Source organism: Hyperoodon ampullatus (genome assembly GCF_949752795.1).
Source record: "Hyperoodon ampullatus genome assembly, chromosome: 3".
NCBI lineage: Eukaryota > Metazoa > Chordata > Mammalia > Artiodactyla > Ziphiidae > Hyperoodon > Hyperoodon ampullatus.
The window spans coordinates 47642453-47667297 of record NC_136916.1 but is presented as its reverse complement, the minus strand read 5'-3'; the positions used below and the strand labels follow the sequence as shown (position 1 = coordinate 47667297).

The 24845-nt window shown below is 36.1% G+C and overlaps 1 protein-coding gene across 3 annotated transcripts in view; it reads right to left on the bottom strand.

Moving 5' to 3' along the window:
- Positions 1-24845, bottom strand: part of TCF12 (transcription factor 12) — a gene marked incomplete at both ends in the record, with an annotated part of 385872 nt that overhangs the window by 179895 nt on the left and 181132 nt on the right. For all 3 annotated transcript variants that reach the window (XM_079701343.1, XM_079701344.1, XM_079701345.1), the window contains one exon: positions 18200-18302. In XM_079701343.1, the coding sequence (XP_079557469.1) occupies positions 18200-18302 (103 nt within the window). The remainder of the gene's footprint in view (positions 1-18199; positions 18303-24845) is intronic.

Genomic DNA, 24845 nt, shown 5'->3' with positions numbered 1-24845 from the left:
TGACCATATCCAAACTGAGGGAAATGTTATTACAAATTTTAATTTATCAATAACAGAGAATGTTTATTAAATACTATCAATGTGCTTAGGTAGTATGTTAAGCTCTTTGCACTGAGTACGTCCTTTAATTCTCAAACCAATCCTATAACTTAAGCATAATCACTATCCTCCATTTATATATAAAGACCCTAAAGAAACTAGAGCCAGAAGTTTGAACCCAGGTAGTCTGACATCAGTCTTGCTGCAGGAAAGTAGCTCTTACTTACAGTAATGAAGTAGTTTTGTTCATTCAAAGCAGATTTTAAAACTATACTAATGTGAGAGGTCATTTTCTATCAAAGCGAGTAATACCTAATTATAAACATGATTTTTACTATAAAGAAGAAATTAGTATGCTTTTTTCCTACCTTTTTTATCTTATTGGGTTTTTAAAGATGCTGGCAGTTGAATTTCAATATAAAGAATGTTTTTCTACTTTAGTTCTATTTTTCCTCATAAATAAAACTTGTCATTAAAAGAGTAAACTTACATGGTTAGCAGTTTGACACTGAGGCCAAACAATGATAACACATTCTTTGGAAGGTGGAAACTTTGAAATTTGGAAACTTAGTACTCAAATCAACTCACACTCAGAAAAGGTAGTCAAGAAAAGTTGCTAATAAATCATTTCATCATATTGTCCCCAGACTTCTTCTCAATTACTCTATCACAACTAAACAAAACACCTGCTTCCCAGCCATTAAATTATGTAGGAAAAAATAAAATAAAGCTGCAGTCTAATTAAAATGAGAATGGCAATTACTATATAAACTATACTAAACTATAATCTCTCAGAGGGCAAGATCTTATAGTTCTCACATATCACCTAAACAAAGAATTATTAAAAGGAAATCCATACTTGGAAAATATTATGCAACACTGTCTACCAGAAGAAAAAAATAAATAATTTATGAACCACCGAGTCCCATAATCTTATTTATAAACTAGCTATGTTAGGAACCTGGAATTTATCCATATATGAGAAAATATTCATATGTGGAACCCAGGTTAAGTATAGTATGATGGTTTAAAAGCATAAGCTTTGGAGGGCTTCCCTGGTGGCGCAGTGGTTGAGAGTCCACCTGCCGATGCAGGGGAAGTGGGTTCGTGCCCCGGTCCGGGAAAATCCCACATGCCGCGGAGCGGCTGGGCCCGTGAGCCATGGCCGCTGAGCCTGCGCGTCCGGAGCCTGTGCTCCGCAACGGGAGAGGCCACAACAGTGAGAGGCCCGCGTACCACAAAAAAAAAAGCATAAGCTTTGGAGTCAAGGAGACCAACATCTCCCTATCACTACTAACAGTATTAAGTAAGAAAGTACTTAATCTTGTGCTTCAGATTCCTCATCTGTAAAATGAACATAACACCACCAATCTCATATGTTTTTCCTGAGGATTACATAAGACAATGTTATAGAAACACTTACAACAAAATCCAACATAGTGAGGTCCTGTGTAAATGGTAATCTGGGAACTGAACAGGAGATAAGAAAGATGGCATTTTCTTCCTTCTTTTCTGAGTACAGGTGGGAAAAGTATATCTTTTTCTTCTTACATTTCACTATATAATCCTCTCCTACTACCTAGCATCCCCCTGCTCTGCCGGTGCCCAGAGTACTCAACTCATTACTATAGATCCCTTCAGTGATTTGTCATCCACAGTATATCACACTCCAAAATGACTGAATTCCCTTTTGTCTCAATTAAAACTTGTCTGCTAGGAATTAAGCAATCCAACTTGACTAAGTTTTAATAACACATTAACATTCTGACAGATTATGCTTATTAACCCAAATCAATTGCTGGTACAATATAAGGCACTGAGACAAAATTAAAATTTAGGCAAAAATAGATGGACCAGCCTTTCCTAAGAATTTGCCTACAGACTTGCTCCTTTAAGTCATTTCTACTAGTCACAGCTCCTCCCAACATAAGCCAATGTCCACCAGGTTCTGAGTATTTTCAAAATAGATCTTGTAGGTAGTACAAAAAGGACAATGATGTGGACAGATCTATGATAGCTTCTTGTCATGAAAAAGTGAAATTCATAATTAAAGGCTTTAAAAAGTATTCAAAGTGAAAATTATATTTAAGTAAATGAATTTTATTTTTCTTTTCCCAATTAAATCAAATGAACTATGTTCCTACAGCATGATCTAGAACTTAATGTCTAGACAATATTGTATTTCATATACATCATAAGTTTATTAATACAAAGTCTGAGTCCCGAATAGTTCTTTGGCAGATAATGTTGTCTTTTTCATCTTGGTATTTCCCATACTCACAAGCACAGTGTTTAACATATAGAAGGCACTCAATAATATATGAAGATACACGTGGTATATTAAAACTCTTATGGGAAGAACTATTACAATTTGTGCTATACCAAACCAATTTCATAAAAATGAACTGCCTGCCTACTGGTTTTCCACAGAAAATCAAGGCCACCTAGGCCTTACTGAAAGGATGGAACCTCAACTGCTACACTCCAAAAGACAGCAATCTAAGCTGCCCTACTGCAGCTCCTCTGTATCTCAACAGCCACTGAGATCAAGTTGAAGTTTGGCCATGCACAATCACTCACAGTTAGGGAAGAGCTGAGGGCATTCCAAGCGAATTACTTCCTACCTCCAAGTAACCTGCCAAAATAGGTATCCACCTTCAGGGCACAGTTAACCCAGCCAGGGCTTCTCCCTGAAAAAGCTACCTAAAGCTTGGCTCCTTTGCCCTATGGTGTCAGATCACTGAAAATTCAAGTGAAATCAGGTCACATGGCCAGTCTGGCGTGGAGGATGGTCCTAAGACCTAGGACTTCCTGCTCAAATCTAGGGAGCTAGAACCCTCAGCTGCGAGACGGTTCATGCTTTGGAACTGAAAAATTCCCAGTGCAACTCTTATTTCCACCTTCCCAAGATGTGATGAGGAGCAGAGGTTTCCCTTCCTTCTAAATCACATTATGGAAAGTATAAACTACACACTCCAGAAATATTCCTGTGATCATCCTTAAGGTCTTTAGTGCTTTCTTTATGGTATCTAAAAGAAGTAGAGGCGTTAGCCCCTTATTCATATGCAACTTTTGGTAAATCCTCTCTTTTGGCCCTCTCCCCATTTACAAAACGTTTATTCTTTTCAAGATACATAAATCAAACCTACCAATTCCTCTATGCCACACAGGCAAACTATGAAATCTTATCACGGTCTGCTAATGAAGTCTCTCTGAGTCATCTTCACTCAATCAGAGAATACCAAGGGTCTCAGTTTGAATTACCTCTCTCTTTAGGTATTAGGAAGGATAAGCAAGTGCCAGTACCTGCCTAGTGAATCCAAAATGTCATTTTAATGCCTGCAACAAAACCCTAAGAAAAGCTGTAGGTACTGTGATTTCATAGAGTTTGGCCTGAAACTCCCTGGGATTCAGCTGTTCCATGCCTCTGTCCAGGGAGAAATAACAAGACATTCCACCAAGAAGCCAACCAGAAGCAAATGAATTCAGGCCTAGCCAGCTCTGCCACAGGTGAGCTCCATCTTTAAAAAAAAAAAAAAAGTAGAACAGGATCAGAACAAGCCAGAAAAGGGAGGACATTCAAATATGCCTTCATCTTAAGACCCTACACATGGGACTAACACTAAACATACTGCATCTGGGACAGGATATTAATGTGTTTTTCATTCACTGAAAATCTACATTTCTGTTCACAATTTTAGCCCAGTAACCCACATACTGCAATCTGAATCTCCTATCACAATCAACTCTTTTTATTTTTCCTTTTTTCTTTTCACTTAACAACTCAATAAATGTTGGGTGAGGCTTCCAAGTACCTTAATTTTAACATCTCAGTTTCCTCATTTATATGAGATGAATCAAGTCCGTTTTTAGCTTTCCACAGCCAATGCATTCATTCTATCTATGCCCAGCCCAAATAGCCTACAAACACAGACTGAGCCTCTCAAATTAAAGGATTTGTGGAACTGGAAAGAAGGCAGCAGACTATATTACTACTCTTGCATTTTTTTTCTTTCTTGTATTCAAAAGTCTCATTTTTCCTAATTAAAAACAAATAAACTTTCAACCAAATTCCCAAGAGCCTAGTCATAGAGGAAATAAGTAATGGGCACTACAGAAAAATGACTCCAGTTTCTCAAGTGCATAAGCATTTGTTTAGATTCTGTTTTAAAAGCAAGAATGTCGTACACATTAGATCAGAGGCTGTTAACACGGGCAAGAAGATTCAGCATCTTATAGTTTCACGCTATTTGTGATGTTACTCTATTCTGCCAGTGCTTTTAAAGGCAAAAGCATGATACTTTCCCTGGACTATAGTACACTTAAAATATTTTAAAACAGAATTCTGTAAAATAAAATCTAAGTAATCAGATGAACACAAAGTCTTGGGTTTTTCTGAACCCAGATTGATCATGTTAACTAAATCTTTCCTACCATGTGTTTTATTGACCCTCAGAACCATTATCTTTCAAGGCAATCCATTATGACACTAATCAGATATACTATACATTGTTATGCTACCATGAGTATGCATGGTGAGAAAGCTACATCTTTACAAGTTGCTGGGCAATTTAGGAATGATTTTTACTTCTTCCAAATTTCCTCAGTCAGGTTTCCTGTGACACTAAATTATCTCCATATGTTCTCATTACAAATATCAGGACCATTTGAATCTTGAATTAAAATATTACTTAATTGATTTATGCAGCTTGATGGCCGTTATACTTTCTCTAATTATGCTCCTTCACAAAGTAATGCTTTCTAGATACCTTACATGTGCATTTGCTTTGATTTGGGATTCCTAATAGTTGATTTAAGTACAACTGTGATTTACAATAACATGTAAATGATTTAAATAAGAGCATTTAATGACATTAAATAAATCTCATAACTTTAATATTTTTATGAAGAGAGCAAGTTAAGCTACCTTTGAAAATTTCTATTTATTGTAATATACAGTAGTATTCAATATTCATCTCAAAAAACCTAAAACACTATATATGACAAATAGGTTATGGTAAATAATCTAAGCTGGTTTAATTAGTTAATAGTTAACCTAGGCCATAAGTTCAAAGTAACTAAATATAAGTTAAACTATTTGATGTTAAGACAAGAGATAGAAAAATTCCAATATTCTTATAGAAAAGCCTAAGCTAACTAAAAATAATTACAGAATTATTCTTTAAATAGTATAGAACTTAATAGATTGTCCTGTTTAAATTATTAATAATCATCACTACTGTGCATACTTCCAACTAACCGCTTCATAGGAAATAAAGAAATATATATTTTAAAAGATCAGATGTCCCATTCCGTTCCTAAGATAGGATCTTAGTACCTTTACAATAGCTGACATCTTAGCCCTTCTAGCTTTCCCCAGCTGACCCTGCACACTGAAGCACAGCTACAAATGCCCAGAGAAAGAAGACCCACTGGGAAAAATTGTACTCTGCTCAGCTTTGCATGCATCAGTGGGCTTCACAGTAGATAAATATACCCCATAGCCAGATTAACTGACACACTGAAGCAAAAAGGGAAATCTGAGATTTAGCCACTTTATCTTAAACCTCTTTTTAAGTAAGGGGTAGTTTATTTTTACTTCAGCTTTTACATATACAAAAAAGTCTGCCCCCAAGGACTCATCCACATTTCTAATAGTAATCATTTTTAAAGTATTTCTAAAAACCTTAATTTATAGTGCACCATATTTTATTATGATTTTAAAAGATCCATAATTATAGCCTCTGTTTTCCACAAATGACACAAATTTTTTGACAACACCTCTAGAGCCAAGTTTTGGAAAATTTATTATTGGCTCTTTGTACGCATATTTAAAACAAGACTTCTCTAAAAGCTTAGAAAACAATTGGACAAATTAGGTAGAATCCTTAAAAATCCAAGGGGAAGTTATGCATTAGCCTACTGATGTTTTTCTCAACTCCATTTCCAAGAACCCTCCACAGTTCTCCCCCACATTTACCTCAAGAGACTCTAAGCCAGAACTCCCTTCGAAGGAGTTGTTTGTCTAAAATACCTAACCCCAGGGATCACTAGAACAGCCTCACCTAGATTCTCAAACTCTTCCAGGGGAGCCAGCTTCCTGTGACTGGTGAAAAACTGAAAACTACAGAAGAGTTTCCTAAGTAGGATTAGCATTTTAGAGGAAAGGAGGGAGTTTTTCACATCTAACTGAGATTATAAATGGCAGTCAACTTAATCCTCAAACCTCATTTCTCAGTCAAGTAAAAGGGAGGACAGGCACAGTCAAAATCTGTTGTATCTTTCTACTTTGCCTACCAGGGAAAGAAAGGTGTCAAGGATCAGCTCTAGGCGAAATTTATCACTAAAAAATTAAATTTAGGACCTTCTAACATTTTTCTCTGACATGCTTACTACTACCTTTCCCTCACCCCAAGCCCTCTTGCTAATACTTTTCCATGTAAATACTCAATTCTGAAATACAGATTACCTTGCTTTCTAAATATTCCCAAGTTGTTTATGTCCTCAAGAACACACATAAGGCTTTTGGCCTTTGATGTTTCCCACTCCCTATTGCCCAAAGGTACAATAATGCTGTGCACACGAAGTGAAGGACAAATGCTGATGAAAAGATTCTTCTTCTTACTTGTTAATAGTTGTACAGTTTCCTAAAAAGGAAAGTTCAAGAGACATTCCAGCCTTAGAAATACATGGATTTGGGGGCTTCCCTGGTGGCGCAGTGGTTGAGAGTCCGCCTGCCGATGCAGGGGACATGGGTTTGTGCCCCGGTCCGGGAGGATCCCACATGCTGTGGAGTGGCTAGGCCCGTGAACCATCGCCGCTGAGCCTGTGCGTCTGGAGCCCGTGCTCTGCAACGGGAGAGGCCACAACAGTGAGAGGCCCGTGTACCGCAAAAAAAAAAGAAATACATGGATTTTCACTGATTTAATAGGCCACAAGGGTGACTATTTTGGTCTAAATTTCCATTATAAATGTTTCTAGAAAAATAATCTCTGCACATCCTTGACCCTTCTCTTCCTCCTGTATTTCCTAACCTACTTTCCTATAATTTTTTATTTCCTTCAATTAATTTATTTGTGTGTTCAGTCGTCTATTTGTATATACTTTTTAATTAAAACTTTTCTTTTCAGGTAACTATAGATTTACATGCAGCTGTAAGAAATAATGGAGAGATCCTGAGAACTCTTTACATAATTTCCTTCATCTTATAATATCACAACCAGGATATAAACATTGCTACAATCCACTGATCTTATTCAAATTTCCTCAGTTTTTAAAAAATCTGTGTGCACACACGTGGTGTTGGTCCTATACACTTTCATTACACGTGCAGGTTCATGTACCCACCACCATAATCACGATACAGAACAAGGATCTGTCCTGTTGTCCTTTATAACCACATCCTCCTGTCTCCTTACCCTCTGGCAACCAACAATTTGTTCTCAATTCTATAATTTTGCCATTTCAAGAGTAGTATATAAATGGAATCACACAGTATGTAATCTTTTGAGTGGCTTTTTTTCACTCAGCCTAATTTACTTAACATCAATCTAAATCACTGCATTGATTATAGTTCGTTCTTTTTTTATTGCTGTATAGTATTCCATGGTGTGAATATACCACAGTTTCACCATTTACCCAGTGAGAGACATTTGGATTGTTTCCAGTATGGGCTATTATGAATAAAGGTGCTATGAACATTCGTGTTCAAGTTTTTGTGTAAACATAAGTTTTCATTTCTCTGGGATAAATGAGTACAACTGCTGAGTTGTATGGTAACTGCATTTTAGTTATATAATGAACGGCCAAAGTGTCTTCTAGAATGGCTATACCATTTTACATTCCCAATGTGTATTTTCCTTTACATCCTTAGGTTAAATTCCTCACTGGCAGAGCTACACAGAGCCACAATGTATTTTTTTAATGGGTGTCATCTTCATAAGTATATTTGGGGCACTGCTTTCCTTCTAAGTGACCATTGTAAACTGGAAAGTTAAAAGCACATTCTATGAAGAAAAGAGTTGGGAAGTTCAGGTGTACTGCAATGTCCTAAAACTGTTCAGTGCAGCAAGTTTGACCAAAGGAATCAGGGACAGATTTTTTTAAAAGATATAAACAGATACAGAGGATACATATAACAACATGCAAATTATGAGTGCATACATACGTATATCCCTCCAATATCTCTAGGGAGAAGTAAATTACAGACACCTGCTACTATGCCAATACTTGAAGATGTTTTCTAGTAACTTTGTAAGACACCTAAAGATAATACTTACAAACATTTTTTAGAAGACACATGTTTGAAATCTTACTGTAAAATGAATTAAAACAAAAGCTTATATTCAATGTGCTCCTATCTTGTCTAAACATACAGGTGTGTATGAGTGCATGCGCACACACACTCACACACCAGGAGTAAAACTGCTTTGCACTTAATGCTGTCACTAAAGGACTGCATAATTTAATTTCCTTGAAACGATTAGCCTGTATGAAAGGAAAATAAAATGTAGATGGGACTTCTTTGGTGCAAGCATATTTCATTTCATGTAAACCTAAGAAGAAGATATTTATAAAAAATATCACATAAATATAGCACTATATTTTCTTAAATCTTCCAGGTAAAAGATACCCTTAAATTGAAGACGAATAGCATATCAAATCAGAAATTTCAAACACAAATCATTAAGACCTGTACATGAAAAAATTTATATACTCTATAAACTGCAACAAAAATCCATAATTTACATTTATCTTACCAAAAATGTTCAGATACAAGCTAGAAAATGTTATAATATTTTTATTGCACACATTTTTGGGGATATCCCCCACTTGGGAGTGCAGCCTCTCACTAAAGCCAACAGTACTTTTCTGATGACTGTGCCATTCTCACATTATGCTCTCATCACAGGTTCTCTCTATACACTCTTCTCCACAGTTATTCTCTGAAGATTTCTCTCTGAAAAGCAGCCCCACTGCCACATCGCCACCAAACTGCCTAATTTTCACCTTTTCCTCTCCTAATGTGGTAGGTTCAATTCACTACAGTTACGGTTTTACATTACTATTTTGCGAAGTACATTTTTTTAAAATTCCAGATTATAGAAAACTAAGGGAATAACAGGATTTCAGATGAAGGAAATCTGACATTTGCCTAAAAAAGCAACTATCAGTATCACACTTGAAGACAAAACAACAGGAAAACAACTCACCTAGTAAGTAACTTACCATTCTGTATAGAGGCAATGAAGCCCTGTAAATTTTAGAAATAATTCACCACCACCACAACCACCAATCACCACGTCTGGATATTAAAAAAAACAGAAACACAAAACAACCCTGGTACATTCCACAGAATTTCACATATATGATTTATTACCTAATAAAAAAATTGATGTTGCTACCGTTTAAAGTTTTTTTTATTGTAAACTATCTAGAACAAGATTGGCCAACTACAGCCTGTAGAGCAAATCCAGGCCACCAACTGTTATTTTTATAGCCCATGAGCTAAGAATAGTTTTTCACATTTTTAAATGGTTAGATAAGTACCTACGCATACTATCACTGATTTTGCCTTCTGGGCTGCAAACTCTAAACTATTTACTATCCGGCTTTTTGCAAAAAGGTTTGCTAACCCCTGATCTCAGAAATCAGTATAGAAAAATATGTAATATAAATTAATAAAATTTATAACTATAAATAAAATGAATTGATTTAATTTTCAACAAGTTGAAGTGGCCTTGAACTCTACTCTCATTTAATTGTGACTCCCTAGAAATTTCATACAATCTGAGGAGTCTGACAACCCCCCAGAGGTATTCTCAAAGTGAAAAACAAGTAAGTAATTTAAGAATGACTGTTACAGGGCTTCCCTGGTGGCACAGTTGGTTGAGAGTCCGCCTGCCGACGCAGGGGATACGGGTTCGTGCCCCGGTTTGGGAAGATCCCACATGCTGTGGAGCGGCTAGGCCCGTGAGCCATGGCCACTAAGCCTGCGCGTCCGGAGCCTGTGCTCCGCAACGGGAGAGGCCACAACGGTGAGAGGCCCGCGTACCGCAAAAAAAAAAAAAAAAAAGAATGACTGTTACATACTTCACCACACTACACCATGCATATGCCAATACCCAGAAACTATTTTTCAAGAGAACAGTATTACATAAAAACATAGCCATACATATGAGAAAACCCCACAATACAGGTAGAACAGCAAATTCTACTATTCTTAAAAACCTTAAATTCCAAAAAACAACACCAAAACAAACCCAACCTGGAAGTCATAGAAAATGTGAGCTACGGAAAACAAAGGCTGAATTTTGTAAGAAAAAAAGGAATAAGCTGAGATGTGAAGGTGATTATAAAAATAGTGGATTGAGGGCTTCCCTGGTGGCGCAGTGGTTGAGAGTCCGCCTGCCGATGCAGGGGACACGGGTTCGTGCCCCGGACCGGGAAGATCCCACATGCCGCGGAGCGGCTGGGCCCGTGAGCCATGGCAGCTGAGCCTGCGCGTCCGGAGCCTGTGCTCCGCAGCGGGAGAGGCCACAACAGTGAGAGGCCCACGTACCGCAAAAAAAAAAAAAAAAAAAAAAAAATAGTGGATTGACACTCAAATTAAGCAACAATTTTTACTTAAAATGTGAGGCTTATTAAGTAACAGCCACATAGTACAAAGACTATACAACTGAATGGTAACTACCATGAATACCTTCAAACAATAACATTTCTATAATTTAAACCAAAGTAATTCAAGATATGTTTTCAAATTCTTAAAAAATTCACTTTTATTTTGTGGCTAATTAAAGCTTGCATAAACACTGTGACCACTAACCAACCTAGTACTGAGTCTTCACTTTAAAAGAGGTTCCAGAGTTTTCAAGGTAAAAGGAGTACCAGTCACATCTCCCCCTACTCCCAGTCCTTATGACAATCATGTATTTTTCAACACTCCCAATTGAGAATCACTGAGCAAGATGACCTCTAAGATCCATTCCAGTGCAAATATTCTATGAGAATTTTAGTTAATACCTAAATAGCATTTATTTTTAACAGAATGCTCAGAAAACCTATAGTAAATGATAAAGACATTATTATAACCATAAGCAGTGAATCTGAAATATTACCACATCAAAGACACAGTCTGATAATGCTGCTCTAGGACTTTTCCTAATCAAAATAATGTCCCAAATTCTCAACTGTGTGCCATGGTGTGGTTCTGAGATTATACACATCAAGGAAAACTGTCAGGTTTACAGAAATTCCTTAATGAAAAAAATCATTCTTTTGTTCTCTAGTAAACAAGCAGCCACAGCCCCTGTCATCCACCCTACTATAAAGAGAACTCAGAATATCCTCAGAGTTCACGTTCACTTGGTGAGAATCAGACACAAACAATGGGAAGATTCAAGGAAGAACCATATATCAGATCTGTGCCACTAACCCACTATAAAACTGTGCAGATCAGTAAAGATTACTGTTGACCACAGAGCATAAACACATGAATGATGATGAACAAATGGATTGGGTAAATAAATAAAAATAAAGGTGATCCTCCTTACATAAGTCCCTGGAGATACCACTTTGCAAGACTGCAGAGTTAAGCCAATGTTGTGGCCTGATGAAAATATTCACTAATGACCAGATAACTTAGAAAAAAATACCAGTGAAATATCACTCACAGATAGTGTGCCTATCTCAGGCCTGAGTCAATGGCATTGTTGGGTCAATCTTTTGCTAAATAACCCATAATACAAAGCAAATACAAAAGAAATTCACTGAGAGTTGAATATCATGCAAGAGACTAAAAATTTCACCAAGTCCTTTAAAATTATGTTAAAGAATCATTTAATCAAACACAAAAGCCATTGACAGATTAGGACCTAACTGAATTAGAGTCAGTTAATAACTGAAGAGAAAATCAACAAGGTTCAAATGTGAAGTAAAAGACATTTCTATAATGTCATACAATTTTCTGAAGAAAAAAATACACCAAAAAAATTCAACAATTAATTAATTCTTTGTTCATTTAAAATCTAGTAGATTTTATGGTTTGTTTTGTTAATATTACTTTCTAATTTTAGCTTTAGTTTTCAAAGTAAAGCCCCAAACATTTTTTTCCCTCTATCTTCCAAAATCTTGACATCTCTTTGAAGCAATCATTTAATTCTCTTAAGTAATTCACGCCAGGACTAATTACTCTTAGATAAAAGGGACCTGAGTCTATACTGGAGTACCCCTGAAACTCTGGAACCTCTTTCAAAGTGAGGTACTAGTTTGGTCTCTCCCAGACTGGGTAGAAAAGAAACCATTAGCTCATCTCTGGCTTACAGGATAGGTTTCAGAAAGAACGGCTATCAAGTCATTTTAACTATGAAAAGAGGCTGCTTTTCAGGCTGAGGAGGCAGGGTAGGGACATGGAAAGAAATGATGTTGTCAGGAACAGAGTATTACAAATAAAATGCATATATGCATTGAAAGAAAACATCCCAAACCACTAAGGAATAAGGTAACCTGTAATATGGTAGCCAGAAAGGACAACGTAAAACATTTTGGAAAGATTGGAGGTAGGACCTAGAAGTAGATAGCAAGAGACAAGAACACCGCACTCTACCCTTTCCCACTTTTCTAATCTCCTCTCTGCCCAATTTGCCTCTCCAGTTTTATATCATTCTCTTAACACTTTCAAGGGGAAAGAGGGGCATCAGATGAGAGTGATTGAACCCTTGGATCCACCATGCCTAAAATCAATCTACTCCTAGTCATTTGGGATAAGTAAGTCAATAAATACCACTTTTTGTTGAACACAGTTTAAGTGAATTTCTGTTATTTATAAGATATTTTCACACAGTTAGGGCAGAATAAAGAGATGGATGGGTACACACGAAGGAGGAAGAAAAAGGTATTCAATAATTCAGACTGGTTAATGAGAGTCTAAGCAGTAGCAAGAGGAAGGAAAAGATATAAAAGCTGTAATGCAGAAAAAGGAACAAATGAACAAATGGTTGAACATGAGAGGTAAAAAGAAAAAAAAAAAGCAATGCAGTAGAAGGGGGCTGTGAGCTAAGTTAGAATCAAGAGAGTTAGATCCCTGTTTCCTAATTAACTACTCATTTCATTTTTCTTGGTTTTGGTTTCTTCAATAACTAGGTCTGGTTCACTCAAGTTTTTCCCAGTCGCAAGATTTTGTGTTTGTAAGCATCCAAAGATCAGAGAACGTAGATCAGTGAATAATAACTCATCCTTCGTTGAGACTTGGGGTTAATAAAACACTGGACAAAGTATGAAGGCCTAATCCTTATGAAATACTGTCATACCAGACAGTAAGCTATACTGTTTCCCCTAAGCACAATTATAATCATTTTCATTATCTCATCTATCGAAAGAATTTCTGTACATCAAAGTTAGAGATCTTTTTGAAGGCAGAGTTCTATTATGTTTTGATATTCTGAAAATGGTGATTCTACATTTTTTTGTAACTCTAAGAGATTTCTGGAGTAATCATAAAGTATAGTGTAGGCAGAATCAAGTACACAAAAAGAGTTTTCTTTGAAATTTGGTTGTTTGAAATACTGAATATATAGGAAAAAAGTGTACTTGGGTTTAAATTCCCAGACAAGCCCACAGAAACTTATTTAACCCACAATGAAATGAAAATAAAATGCAGTAGCTGCTAACAGAGGGAGGGGGCCCTTTAAACTTGGTCAGGTAAAGAAGGGCAGGGCTGAGCAAATAGACTCCAACAACAATGGAAGGACAGTTGGTTTGTTTATAAGTCAAATACAAAACAAAGGTTTAACAATGCAACAACTGGACCCAACCAGTTAAATTACGTAAGATGCCTAAAATGACTTATAAAAGTATATCCAGCAGTATTATTAACCTTGTGCTACTTTACATGTCAAAGAACTCTCATATTTTATCTTTTATTTTTCCCTTAACACAACCTACAAACATGTCCCAGTGTGTGCTCCATGGAAAACTAGTTTCCCATAGGCTAATAAATGATGCTTTTTTACAAAAAGGCTTCTGTGCATCATCTGATTCTGGAATGTGATGGGCTAAACATAATTAAATAAGCTCCCCGCCTTTTTTTCCCGAAGTACAATCCCTTTAATACCCCAAATTACAATCTCAATCTCTAAGAGGGGGCATGTGATATATAATGCTTTCCAAAGTTATGTCCCTATGGAACTTTTTTTCATAGTCACCTCTCAAAAGCAGTGTCTCCATACGTATAGTTTCGGAAAATGCTGAGCTAGTGCAACCCTGAAAGCGTCATGTAGAAAGAACCAATATCTTACATGCCTAACGTGCCTAATGGAAGAACACTGGGAGTCAGAATACATGAGCTCTACATTCAGTTTTGCCGCTTATTGACTCTGTGACCTCAAGAAAAAACACAATTTTTTTGTACCTTAGTTTTATCATTTGCAAAATACCAATTACAACTCTAGTTGCAGCCTTTTCCAGGGTTGGATAAAAGATATTACATGAGATTATAGAATTATAACATTCTAGAGCTACAGAAGACTTTTGAGACTATCCAGCAATACCTTATCTGAAAGGTGAAGGTTATTTTTCAGGATCTGGATTAAAATCCAGACTTCTTAACTCTCAGCCCTGTATTTTTTCCTATACCACCACATGTTGCTTCCAGTTTTTAAAAGATACAATACTAGCAAAACATCTCTAGAGGCAACATAGGTCTCAGAAAGGAACACAAATGAAGGTCTCAGAAAAAAGGAAAATTGAAGGTACTATCTTAAGTTTCCCATTGACAATACATGCACACACCACCTAAAATAAGTAAAGCTTTGATAGACATGGAGGAGTAGACAGTTTCTTCCACAATAACTTGGGAATCAAAGGGAGGCAATTCTATAAAATATTTGTCTCTATGTCCAATTAATAAACTACTCCTACCATCACCAAAAATATATTTATCAACAACAGGTAAAGGAAAGCAAATATTACTGAAATTAATGAAGGGCCCAAGGGTGGAGAAATGGACCAAAGCTGGAAGAGGACAGAAATAAATAAGACTCTTTGGTGATACTACTGCAATTCACTGCTATTGTCAAAGCTTTGCAGTTTTACTATAATGGAGTACAGAACTGTTTGATGCTAATTACTTAGTGATGTGCCAAAAGGATGTACTTATTTCACTTGAAACATAAGAAAAACCCCCTTTTCCATATTGACAAATCAACAGGATAATTCCGGAATTCATTAGAAAGAAACACTGTTTCAACATCAGAGTTTTACTTCCCATGTAAAACACTTCAAAATATCTAAATGAATATAGAAGTGCATGTTTCTGTGGCAAACTGTTCATTACTGAATCATTACCAACCCTTGTTAGATAAAATTTCTCATTTTTGCAATGTACAAAATCATTAAAGTATTTGAGAGCTCCATCATGAAAGATAGTAGCACTTTACAATCCACTATTTCTTCAGGCAAATGTGCTTATCGCTGAACACAATACGAAAAATAACAACATTCCCTAGACATACAATTCCACCCCCCCTTAGATGGTGTCTTTATATGTTGACAGCAATGATGAAACATGTTACAGCTTTCCAGTTAGCTTTAACTGTTTCTGAGCACTCATCATTCACAGAATCACTCTGAAATTTTTACCTGTTATGACAACTAGGTATCAATAGTTCCAAATGCTGCTAATACTGCCATGCACATCTCAGTTCTGCTTTAACAATGCAGGTTTTTAGCCTGAAAACTCCCCTAAATTATCAAATGGCTAACAAAGTTAATCTATCCACTGTAACTCTACTGAGTGCTATAAACCCATATTTGGGGGTATCTAACAGTTCAATTACATCAAGTTACATCAAGTCACATCAAGTGGGACTGCCTGTTGCTGTATGGAGGTGCTTCACAATTTAAAGGACAGTGATTTCCAAAAGCTAGCTATTGTCATGCAGATTGCTTAGACTCAACTGTTAGATATCTCATTTGATCATTTGTACTGAAAATAAAAGGAAGGAAGTGTAGTAAATCAGATATTCCCAAGACCAGTGAAATCCTTTGGAACAATATCTGCCTAATCTTCTTCAGGGTCATTTTCCCCTTTCTTATAGGTAAATTAACATTTTTAAGATTAGGTAGTTAAAACGTACAATGAGAATGTATAGCTGCACCTGGTTAACTGCACAATGTAGTTCAGATGAATGCAGATTTTTCTCATTTGTACTGTGAAGGGATCAATCTGTTTATAAACCTGAGTTTTTTTATTTCAAGATTTATTTTAGATGCTGATTTTATACATAGGGTATGGATGATTATTGAAAGTATTCTAATAATTATCTGTAAACTGAAGAAACTAACAAGCACATGTTCATAATTGCTCCAACTAAGAAAATGTTACCTCAAACTGAATTACAGAAATATTTTTAGTCAACAGCTACTCAGAGCAAGTGACTGACATGCATACTTCTTAGAATTCATTTATTTCCCACACTTACCCCACAATTTTAACAGTCACCTTGGCTCAAAGCTGCACTAATGATGCAATTCTACTGAACTTAAGAGTCATCTCTGTAAGCTAATAAAGATAAGAACATAAATATAAAAAAGGGCAATTTCTGATTTTTCACAATTCAGTTATATCTTTAATTAAGAAAGCTTAGTTCAATCTGAAATTACAAAAACATTGACTATAGTTTGCTCTACCATATTTACCATAAATTAAACGCTACTTGGGGAAAAGTTATACTACAAAAGGAAACTATCTGGAGTGTCACATCTACTTTACTTTGATAGTAAGCTTGATAGAAAATTTAGAAGATAGATTAGAAAGTTTTCCCTGGCCAAATGCAAGGATAATTATTTTGTTCTATATTTAATTCTGATTTTTACCTGGAATGATAATATATTTAATACCAGGATTTTCATTTTCATTTATGTTGAAACAAATTGTCATTTTAAACACAAGTTTTATCACTGATTTTTATTCTTGTGTCATACTCAATGATTCTGGCTTCAAAGTGGTAACTGCCTTAGGCAAAATCCACACTGAAATATCAGAATCTGTCTCCTCAATACTTTATGGAGGGTAAGGGAAATAAAGACTGTGCTAAACAAAACCATTTATAAAGAAACTGCAGACCACCAGGATTTTGGATTTGGGTAATCCACTTAGATTAGCATGGCTGTCTCTTAAAAGGACAATTCTAAGATCACAATATAGGTCATGTCCTTAAGAAGTAAAGTAATGAAATCAATGTCAATTACACAAACCTTCTATATTAACATGACGCCACTGACAACCAGTAAGACAGATTAAATAAAGCTTTTGTAATGTGCTCAGCCCCAGCATAAACAAGAAGGAAAAATAATGTCATAAAACAGATTCTTTTGAATCAGGTTCTGCAAAAAGGTAAAATTCTCACTTAATAAAAGAGTGGCATCCAAACTGGGGGGAAAAAATTGGGGGCTTATCATTTCAGATTGAATAGCTATAAACTTTGATATGAGAAAGCGAGAGGGCAGGGGGAGAGAGGAAGGGAGGGCTGGTTTGCAGGGAGTAGGGGGAGATATAGAGAATGGCTAACCTTAAAGGTTTTGCCAAAAATAATAATCAGGTTTAGGTGGTAGGTAATATCATTCAAAGTACAACTTTACTACAGCAGAAGAAAAAATTTTAAATCCCCAATAAGAACCCAAGTGCTTAAAACAAATGCTGCAATACTTAAATATACTATTATGTTTTGATCAAACAGTGTCAAAAGAAATACTGCCCAAAATGAGTAAAATTTGCCTAAAATCACTGCTGTCATATTTTTAATTACCACATATATACAACTGTTAAGACAAATAGTAAATTACAAACAAATGTCTCTGAAATGCTTCTCTGCCCAGAAAGCAGAAAACATAATGCTTGATGTCACAGACACTGCCAAAACTAACAGTTAAAACACTGCTGCTTCCTTTTTTGATAGCAATGACAATAATGCTCTAATAGAAGGAACCACATTTCTGAATGCTTGCCCCTCAAACTTAGCTGAACAAAGAAAGCCCAGATGCCCCTAGAAACTTAGGAACTTTCTGCTACATACTTAGGTGTCCATCCTGGACAAGGAGATAAAAAATGTCTCTGACCAAAGAGGCTCTGTGAAGACTACTTGCAGAGAAATTACCAACTTACCCATTAGATTTGAGTTCATGAAAGGTGTTGGGGACAAGCCTTCATGGGCCCCTAATCGACTGTCATTCAAGTGATCACTGTAATGAGGGCTGTCTGTAAAACCCTAGAGAAAAAAAAAAAAAAGACCGGAGTATTAAAGAGATTATTTGGCAGTCGTGCTAATTGACCATAATGACACTCATCTAATTAATATACAGACTTACAAATGGTCATTCCTAACCAAGTTTCTGGTTCATTACTTGAAAAACTAAACAGAAGTGCTGCTTTTATTCCTTTTAAGATATTAAAGTCAAAAAGTTTCTTTATAGATTAAAAAAAAAATTAGCCCTACAATCTCTTTACAGCCAAAAGTAAAGTTCTAAAAGGATGAACTAAGAAAATATATTTCTGAGTTACAATAAATTAGGAAAATGTTTATCTGTATCCTCCTTTCTCTGCCTCCATACCCTATCAATAAAGGGTTGGGCAATTACAAGATTTACTTAAAATATTTTTAAAAACCGACAATCAATATACTAGAAATGAATCCTTTCCTAAATGGCAAACAAATATTTAGCAAAAGAAGATCTGCTTATACTCCTTTTAATACTAGTATAACAAGATATACTCCTCCTATAGAAACTGAGCCATGTAAAAAAGAAAACACAAAGATAGTTAATTTAAATTCTTAAGAATCTAAAAAATGAAATTGCAAACACCATGAAAACAATAAAGCTAATGTTATTATTTCACAATAGCTGTTGTTAAATTTATCCTTATAACTTAAAACATGTTTTTTGAAAGTGAAGGAGCCTAAAAGACATGAAAGTTCACAAATACAATAAGTGTTACAAAAAGCTCAGTGGATAAAAGCTGTTCTGGTTCTCAGACTCTTATACATGCTAAATACAGCATCATCTCCAAAATCATATAGTTTCTAAACAAGGCTTTGAACCCCTAGTTAATTAAAACTGAGGTGGTACCCACCCTTTTGCCAACTTAAAACGATTTTAGTAAAGATCAGAAAATCTTAGAAGAGGCCCAAACAATAACAAAAACTGACTGCCCTGGCTTACAGAAACCACCCAGAATCCTCTGGGACTATAAAATCATCAATCAGTGAACATTTATCATTACCCAGACTGCAGGCTAACATTCAAGAAGACATTAATGGGGCTGAAACAGGCCTCACTATCTTTGCAGGCATGCTGTCAGCTCAACCAAAGGGCTAGGAATTGAGGGCTAAATAACTGTCAAATCATTACAATTGCTTGGGGATGCATGTCACAACACCTTCTGCTGTTCTGTTTTAAAACTAATCTGCTGGGAGTGCTAACTCCCAAATGAATCTTTGTTTCATTTTTATCTACTTTAGAATCACTGATACACATGTGACAGACACTCAAAAAGAATCTTGGTGACACTTACAACTTGGTTATGACCACAAGGGTGTCCTCTGGTAACCACAACCATAGTCCTGTCTGTCACAGCCACACGCAGCAAGAGCTATACACAAAATAGAATGGCTCCCAGCTGAAGTCACTCCTTGGAGTTTACCTCTGTTGCTTAAAATTGAACACTCTTGAGGTGCTAAGTGACATCCTACTATCTCACATTCATCTGGGTGTTTCTCTCTGCCACTCCCTCCCACTGCCATTCTTAGGCATAGAGTCAAAATAAGACATTGAAACCTACAAAAAAACCTCACTGAAATATTGTTTATCATTATTAAACAAAAAAAAACCTCACTGAAATATTGTTTATCATTATTAAACAACAGTATTACTCTTGAAAAATGCAAACAGAAATGCATTTGTAGGTCAGCCATGTTGTTCACACTTTATCTGAATGTTAACGGATAATAAAAGATTAATTTTGCATGTTCTCAATTCTCTTCATCCTTGAAGTGCAATAAGAACTTTTTTCTTTCATGACTATAAAAATAAAAACATTAAAAACATTTTAAACTATTTCCTAAAGCACAAGTATATAAATAAATAATATAAATATTATATAATAATATAAATAATAATACAAATAAATCTAAGTTTCAGGGTATCATCAAATAATTGTACACACACAGTGGATTAACTTCACATATCACATATATCACAGTAAGCATAGAGAAGATCTATCTCTAAGCCCCTATTAATATGTGCTCAGAAAACAGAACAATTATTTTTCTATGAACCATACACAAATAATAGTAAGTACTATCTCTTATCCATGTGCAATCACATACAGCAACGTATAGGATAGAATTTACTATAAGATTATTTCCTAGTCCAATAATAAAATCTGGGATTGTCATATTGTACCACAGAGGAATCTATAAACCTGTGTCATCACATAGAAGCAAGATTTGAATATGGGCCCTCAATATCTATTTACTCATAAATTATATACATATACTATTAACCAATATAACAAATTTCAGTAAGTCATAATTTCGTTCATGTAAGATAAAAATTAAATAGAAATTTGAGTATTTTTTCCCACACCTCAAAGGTTCATCTAAGTGCGCAAATTCTTTTGAAAAGCCACAGCCTAAAAGATAAGAGAGGAACAGTTCTTCATCCACAGATGCAAACTGATGCTGGAGGATGGAACAATGAAACTGGACTCAAAAATGTTTGTCATAGTTTTAGGGACTTCCCTGGTGGTCCAGTGGTTAAGAATCTGCCTTCCAATGCAGGGGGCATGGGTTCGATCTCTGCTCAGGGAACTAAGATCCCACATGCCACGGGGCAACTAAGCCCTCACCGCAACTACTGAGGCTGTGCGCTGTGGAGCCCACATGATACAACTAGAGAGCAAGTGCACCAGAACTAGAGAGAAGCCCACGCATGGCAAGGAAGAGCCCTCACACCACCGCGAAAGATCCTGCATGCCGCAACGAAGATCCTGCATGCCACAACTAAGACTCGACGCAGCCAAACAAACAACACAAAGTTTGTCATAGTTTCAGATCTAATGTGTGCCAAAACCTCACTTAAAAAACCGGGACTGGCTATTGTTTGAGATTATTCTTATCACTGCTTCCTCATAATAGAAGTGATACCCGCCCAGGATATAACTTTTGATGAACCAGGATGAATAGTTACAAAATAATTTACAAACATTTAATTAAATAAGATCAGCTCAGAAAAGTACACAGGTATTTATCAGTCAGCATGTTAATTGTGTCAACTAGCTAAATGATACCTATAACAGTGCTTTGCAAACTTCAGTGTTCATATCCATTGACTAGAGATTTTGTTAAAATTCAGATTAAGAAGGGCTTCCCTGGTGGCGCAGTGGTTGGGGGTCCGCCTGCCGATGCAGGGGATGCGGGTTCGTGCCCCGGTCTGGGAGGATCCCACGTGCCACGGGGCGGCTTGGCCCGTGGGCCATGGCCATTGAGCCTGCGTGTCCGGAGCCTGTGCTCCGCAACGGGAGAGGCCATGACAGTGGAAGGCCCACATACCGCAAAAAAAAAAAAAAAAAAAAAAATTCAGATTAAGAAGCATAAGGTCTTGAGTGGGGCCTAAGATTCTGCATTTCTAGCCAACAGGTGATGGTGATGCTACTGGCCCATGCACCACACTTCTAGTAGCAAGAACCTAGACAATCTGGAAATAAAAATCTTTTTCATATATGGAAAGGAAAAACTCGAGTCTACATAGGTGATAGCTGAGTTCTCCCCTTCCCCCCAACCAGAACCACATTAAAACACCAGAAGTATCAGGTAAGTATAAATTAGGGAGAAATACCACCGTTAACAAACAATCTAAAGCAATTAGAATAACAAAATGTTTTTATATATGCAGGTAAGTATTCATCCATTTAGTTTTAAGTAAAAGACAGATGTCAAATAGAGCTTGAATGAAAGAAATGGGTTGGGTGACCCAGAGTTTAAACAGCAGACCCCTTAAGTACCACATATAGTTAAGCAAAGAGCATAGATGTCCATAAGTCGGAAAGGCAAAAAGGCATAATGCAGAATGGAGTTGACAGAATAGCAAGGAAGGAAGCAGAATAATGCAATGACTAGCTAGAGTATCAAATGGCAGGAGAAAATGAGCAGGAGGTGATTGCCCTGAGGGAGGGGTTGGAGTAACAAGAAAGGAACAAAAGCCAAGCAAGCAATTGTTAAAATGAAGCCCAAAGATCAGCTCAGTGCTTGGTGACCGCCTGGAGGGGTGGGATAGGGAGGGTGGGAGGGAGGGAGATGCAAGAGGGAAGGGATGTGGGAACAGATGTATATGTATGACTGATTCACTTTGTTATAAAGCAGAAGCTAATAAAATAAAATAAAATAAAAACAAACAACAAAAAAATGAAGCCCAAGGAGATCATTCAGCAGTACTGATAAGTGAATGCTATTTCAATTTTGGAATATAAAGAAAGTAAACCAGGAATTCCCTGACAGTCCAGTGGTTAGGACTCCGAGCTTCCACTGCAGGGGGCACAGGTTTGATCCCTGGTCGGGGAACTGAGATTCCGCATGCAGCATGGCCAAAAATAAAAAAATAAAAATAAAGTAAACAAACAAACAAAAAAAGTGTACAGCTGGCTTTTATAAAAAAGGGAAGTAAACCAATGAGATCATTAAATACAGAACTATCATGGTGCATATTTTAAATTGATAAAGCATTACCATGGTAATAAAAGGAGTCAAACCTGACCCCCTGGAGCTCCTTATTAAGATCCTGAATTCTGGAAAATAGTTTTACCATGAAAATAGCTGCTAATAAAAATGAGATTTTCATACATGAGAGATGATAAACACTACATTATGAAGGACAGAGCAATATTATCAGATTCATCTATCATAGGAGCTTTTTAGCCAAAGTATGCTGCTAAGCACAAAAATATTTCCAAATAACCCTAAAAAATTACTGTTCTTCTTACAATAAAAACGGAAAGCACTCAAAAGTGTTTTATCAGTGATTTTATCACTGATAAAATCAGTTGATACACAGAGTTTACAAAAACTGTTCAATTCTATATTTAGTATCTAAATAACAATTTAATTTGCAATTCTTAAATACTCCCACCTATGAATACATAACACTTCATAAAAGCTTTGATATTATGAAATATGTTCTATAAAATGTATTTCATACTTTTCTCTACATTCATTTTATGGTACAGAATTTAGAAACTTTAATCCTTGCTACAATATGACAACAGACTCTAATCAATCAAAGCTGTTACCATTTTTAAACTAATTTACACTGCACATTATCAATCCAATCTTTTGTTCTATCAAAAACAAAGCAAAACAAAAGCACCTAGTATTATTTACATAATAGTGCTCTCCTCTTGTTTGTCTCCTCAAAATTACAGTAACTTTTTTTGTTGCCTAATTCTTTAAATAGCTTTTAAAAAATTTATTTCACCCAACCAATAAATATGGCATAATCACCAGAGAACGCTCCCAAGTTGAGAAAAGACATGTTTTTTCTAACCTATGTGGCTATTTCTTTGTTTGAAAACCACTGTCTAATTCTATTTTAAAATATTCTTTACAATTCTTTTCAATAGTTAAAAAGGGATGGGGAGAAAGGCTCTTTCAATAAAGATTTACTTTCTCAGAAACACTTTCCCTGACCCTACCAAATTGGGTGAACTCACTCTGAGCTCCCATAGCAGCAGGCATTTCCATCATGTCACTGCTCACACTTATTGAAATTACCTATTTAATTATCCATTTAAATTATACCATAATTATCTATTATAATTGCACAGTACAGTATAGTGGATAAATGTGGAATTTTTGGAGCCAGACTGGCAGGCCTGAACTCCATCTTTGCCATATACTAGCTGTGTGACTTGAGGCAAAGTAACATTTCTTGCCTCAGTTTCCTTATCTGTAAAATAGGGATAATAATAATACAATATTTATCTCACAGGTTGTTGTAAGGATTAAATGAGTTATTGTATGTAGTAGCAATTGGAAAAGTACCTGGCAAATAGTAAGCACACAATATATGCTAGCCATTACTACTATCATCTCAGAGACGGTTATGTCTTATAAATTCTGAAAAGTCAGGCACCATGTCTCTTTTTCTCAAATCCTCAGAACAAATGACAGATGGATGGGAGGTTTCAGCTGCGAAATCCTTAAAATGCTGCAGGGCTTCAGATATAAAGGTTCAATTAATATTTCCATAGAACACCCAGTAACTAGCAGAAAGAAAGTTAATAAGGCGCTAGCTTATCTAACGGGACTGAACAAATAACCACAGATTTTTGGTATTCAAAGAGCCACAGATTTCACACCAAGTATTGAAGTCCTATAGCTTCGAAGTGGTCAAAGCTAGTAGAGAGTCAGCCAATAGCCATAAGCTGCCAGAAAGCTCTGAATGAGGCCTGATATAAATGAGTGGTCACACTTAAAAGAGAAGTAAAACGAAAATAAAAATACATAGAAATAACAAATAAAGTTCAAAAGAGAAAAAAAAAGTGTCCTTATTGTATTTCTTTATTTACCTATGACAGGTTAGCAAAATAAATCTCTAGATAAATAAAGTTATAGCTTTTAAACAAATTCTTTAAAGTGTCTCTTTCAGTTAAATACACTGATGAGGGACTTTCCTGGTGGCACAGTGGTTAAGAATCCGCTTGCCAATGCAGGGGACACAGGTTTGATACCTGGTCCGGGGGGGATCCCACATGCGGC